At 39.5% G+C, this 4,508-nt stretch overlaps 1 protein-coding gene across 1 annotated transcript; it reads right to left on the reverse strand.

The window, feature by feature from the left end:
• Positions 1–522: 522 nt before the first annotated feature.
• si:rp71-39b20.4 (potassium voltage-gated channel subfamily V member 2) lies at positions 523–4,508 on the reverse strand. Its single transcript, XM_068341411.1, has 4 exons — positions 3,985–4,508; positions 3,217–3,850; positions 2,209–2,334; positions 523–898 (listed from the first exon to the last, which is right to left on the reverse strand). The coding sequence occupies exons 1-4, from the start codon at positions 4,506–4,508 to the stop codon at positions 593–595; spliced, it is 1,590 nt and encodes a 529-aa protein (XP_068197512.1). The 3' UTR covers positions 523–592.

A 4,508-nucleotide genomic window follows, 5' to 3' on the forward strand; every position in this document is an offset into this window, starting at 1 on the left:
GTTGCCTCTCTGATCTTCAGCTTTTCTCAGGTGCATGGGAATTTTAAACATCTTGTATATTTATTTGTATGATTTTATGCTTCAGCTTGAAAAAGACAATGACAACAGTGTGGTTTATACTGGCCAGAGATTTTACAAAAGATTGAAGATGACTGATGTCAGACTGTCTCGTGTGGAACGTGAAATAAAATATAAGAGATTGTGAAGAGTAGTTCATTAACGGCACTTTTGTTTAACTTTAACATTATTTTGCTAATAATGCCACCACTTGACTTGTCAAATATTTATTTTATTTTCTTTAATGACAGCTGCAGCTAGGAGCTGTTTTTATAAAGAGAACATACACTGTCCAGTGGAGCTTCTCGTCCATATGACTGAGGAGACATCACCCAAAGCATGCAAACGGCTCCTACTTTAAAGCTGAGGCGTGAGGATTATCTCCCCTGGCCTCCATTTCATCCTTTATTATTATATATTGTTTATCTTATATCACATAGGCTCAGAATTGGAGGCAGATGGGGTTTTACTCTTTCTAGACCCACGGGTGACAAGGCCATTTTGGGTGACCGAGGTCAATAGTTGGCAGCTTTGCTCAGTCAGTTTGCCTCCTGTTGGGTCGATACTGCATCTCCTCCTCATCAGACTCATCTGGCTGAGGTTCGCAGCAGCTGTTGCATTTGCGCTTCAGACGTTTTGCGAGTTGGAAGGTGCGCTCCGTGTTTGAAACTCTGTATTCCTGTTCCTTCAGCTTGGCATAGTAATCGGAAAACTTGTTGAACAGAATAGAGATGGGCATGCCATTGAGGATGATTCCAAAAGAGATGCAACCAAATGCTACACAGCGGCCAAGATAGGAGATAGGGACAACGTCACCATAGCCCACAGTAGAGATGCTCACCTGTTGGATGAAAAGAGTACAGTCAACCGGTTTTGTGTGTGGTGCCCCTAAATAACTATGAAAAGTGTTTGTATTAACAAAGAGTATCAAATAAATCTTCAGGAATGCACTGCCACACTTTCTATCTCTCCAATGCAATCAGTGTGTCTGGCCACAAATGAGACGCATTACATCGTATTAGAGGGGATTAGACACATAGAAGTTAACAGCTGCCACCAGATAAATGAAGAGCAAATGTTTCTAAATGAGAATGCAAAAAATAAAGACAGCCCCTGATGATGAACAAGTACTCTAGTATATTAAAACAAAATGACTAACATTTTATATTGTAATTATGCTGAAAAATAAAAAGATTTCAGAAGTAATAAATCTTTATTTAGCAGAAAATAAAGTTTAAAATGTATTCCTGCACAATGCCTGCTCAAAGGGCAAGTTACTTACTGCATATTCTTCTATCTGCTTTTTGGCATATGCAAATAAAAAAAGGTCTTCTTTCTTATTCTATTTCTTTGGAAGTCTAAATACATTTTAACTCTAATTCTGTATTAAAACCGCAACTGTTTACAGGTGAATTCTGAATTTTCTTGCCTTGTCAAATGTATCACACTTGTTCAAGCCAAACATTAATTAACACAACAAATTTGTATTCATGAGAAATTTCCTTCTAGATTCATTGCTCGATACAGTCACAGCTGTAGCACAGAACCTGACTCTGCCTTGCATTGTGCATGTCTGTCTTGGTCTGACTAGGCAGGCATCACAAATCCCAGTAAGTGTAATCCTTGGCAACTGAGATTCACCGTACTGCTTGATCATACAGACACTCTCCCTACTGAGCGCCTGTTCTATCTTCTCAGCACAGTCGAGTGGAACAGCTTAGTAAGCCACATAAATGAGTTAGCTGATGCGGAACAATTAAAGAAGGAATCATAAGAGCTGATCAAATCTTTTTAAATGCTGTGCAGCCTTCCTTGTGTTGATGGTAATGACAATTCAGGTTATCTGATATCAAATAACAAGTTGTATTTAGTTTGACTTAGTTTTTTAATTACTTTGTTTATTCATCCTGTCTGGATCATGTTTACACTGGAATTCCCATCAAGAAAAATGATAAGAAGAGGAAAATAATAATACTAATATTCCAGTAGTTAGATTGAGCCAAAATCATGGCACAGTCACCAGAAAGCATCTGCCTACAACAGATTACAAAAACAAACAAACAAACAAACACTGGAGCCACAATTGTGCAGAATAAGAACCTTACAATCACAAATTTCCCTGAATTTCAAACAGAACTATATGGTACTCACTGCTGCCCACCACCAAGCATCTGGTATGCTGCTAAATGGTGTTCCAGGCTGATCCACCTCCACAGAGTGCATCAAAGCGGAGAAGGTAAAGATGCCCATAGCAATGAACAAGAAGAGACAGCACACCTATGTAACAAATAATAATGACAGAAGGGTACATGTCAACAGCAGTGCTCATTCATATTTTGAAGCCTGTATATTTAGTAAGCCTCACATCAGATCACGTGACAATTTAAGCCTTATTGTGACCGACCTAAAATGTCTGCATAGATTGTGTATTACCACATAAAAGCAGATCCAGGTTGGTTTTTTTAATGTGAATAGCCCTAATGTGTAGAAGTTACCAGAAGCCAGTGAGCGAGAAAACACCCCCACTTTGGTTGAAATACGTTGCTGTGCGAACAAATCTTAACATTCAGCATGTATTACATCAGTCTGACCACAGGGGGCAGCAGTGCAGTAATGGGTATGATAGCAAACGAAGAAAAGAAGAGCATCTTCAATCTTTACTGGAATATATTAATTATGGATGTGTTAAATGTTTATCCTCTCACAATATCAATCAATATCCTCTCACAATATCAATCATTTGTACACTTAATATTGGGATCTAATAGTTATAGAGTAACATAAGAAGTCTTGTCCATCTATAAGATGTAAGTTTAACACTACCTGCTTTACCTCTGTTTTGAGCTCTCTCTCTCTCTCTCTCTCTCTCTCTCTCTCTCTCTCTCTCTCTCCTCTCCCTCTCTCTCCCTCTCTCTCTCTCTCTCTCTCTCTCTCTCTCTCTCTATGTCTGCTGAAAATATTTTACTGCTTGCTGAATAGGTTGGGCTAAAGTAGTGAATTTGCAGGTCTGTAAACTCATATATGAACCAAAATAAAGACAAGATGAGTATTAACTAGCCACTTCTATGTCAAATGTATCACATCTAGGTATTTGAAAACTTCACGAATGCAATTTTAGTTTTGCATAATTTTTGTGTTTTAATACATATTCCTCCATACCTGCTCAGAGCACTGCCTGATGGTGAAGCCAAACGCCCTCATGCCTGTGGAGTGACGGGCAAGCTTCAAGATACGGAAGATACGCATCAACTTGACAACCTTGAGCACCTTGCTAACTTTACTGACCCTGGACATCGTCTTCAAATCTTCCTTTGCACTAATGTCTTCTGAATCCATAACAAATGCCTCAAAAATGATCTGGAGGAAGTAGGGCATAACAGCCACCATATCAACAAAGTTCAGGGCACTCTTCACAAAATGTTTAATGTTGGATGTGGTAAGTAACCGTAAAAAATACTCCAAAGTGAAGAAAAGGATGGAAGCAATCTCTATCCACTCCATGTACGTTCTATCTCCAACTTTATACTCCCTGAGTTCTTTCACAGTATTCAGTGTCATGGCAACAATAGAGATAAGAACAAAGAGGCTGGAAAACACGGCAAAAGCTTTGGCTGATAATGAGGAGTAAGGATTCTCCATCAAATCCCAGAGGATCTGCCGAAAGTTTCCAAGAAACATGGTCTTATATCCCTCGTCATCTTGGTGAGGTTTAATCTCATCAATCAGTTCCTGGTTAACCTTCAGCCGGTCCCTGATGTCATCTACTTTCTCCTCAAATAGAATGCGGCAGCACCTGAGAAGAAGGACATACTGATTTATTTTCTACTTTTACAAGAGCTGCTTCTCAGATTATGCTATGAACACACAAACAATAACAGGTAAACACTTTGATAGTATTATGAGTATTATTTTGTATATTCTGCACACCTCTGAGTGTCCCTCAGTTTCAACCCCCAGAATGACATTTCCTCTTCAAAGTTGACAGGGCAGAGACTATCCATCACCCACAGGACCTTACTGCAGTAAAAGTGAAAGATGTAGTGGAAAAACATGGGGTCTCTGTCAAAAAAGAACTCGTTGTTCTGAACATTGTAGTCATCACAGAGTGTCAGACGCTTGACTGGATCATTGCAGACGGCAAGGACTCCAATCCTGGTTCTTGGGTGTTGGAGAACCAAATGCTTCGGGATATGAAATACCTTTCCACCCACATTGAGGTTTACAATGTTTGACTGCCTTGGGTTTGATACCTCTTTTCCACTTCTTTGGTTGTCAGGAGCATCAAGGTTGTCCATGGATGTCCATGGTTTTACAGAGCTGTCCTGTGAAAATGGGAATTCAGAATCCTCTTGTTCAATGCTTTGCGAAAAACTAACCTCCCGTTTAATGGTTGCAAAAAGACTGGAGCGACGCTTCTTCAGCACTTTCAATCTGGGTTTCATTGCTTCCAT

This window comes from Antennarius striatus, chromosome 18 (assembly GCF_040054535.1).
Source record: "Antennarius striatus isolate MH-2024 chromosome 18, ASM4005453v1, whole genome shotgun sequence".
Lineage (NCBI taxonomy): Eukaryota > Metazoa > Chordata > Actinopteri > Lophiiformes > Antennariidae > Antennarius > Antennarius striatus.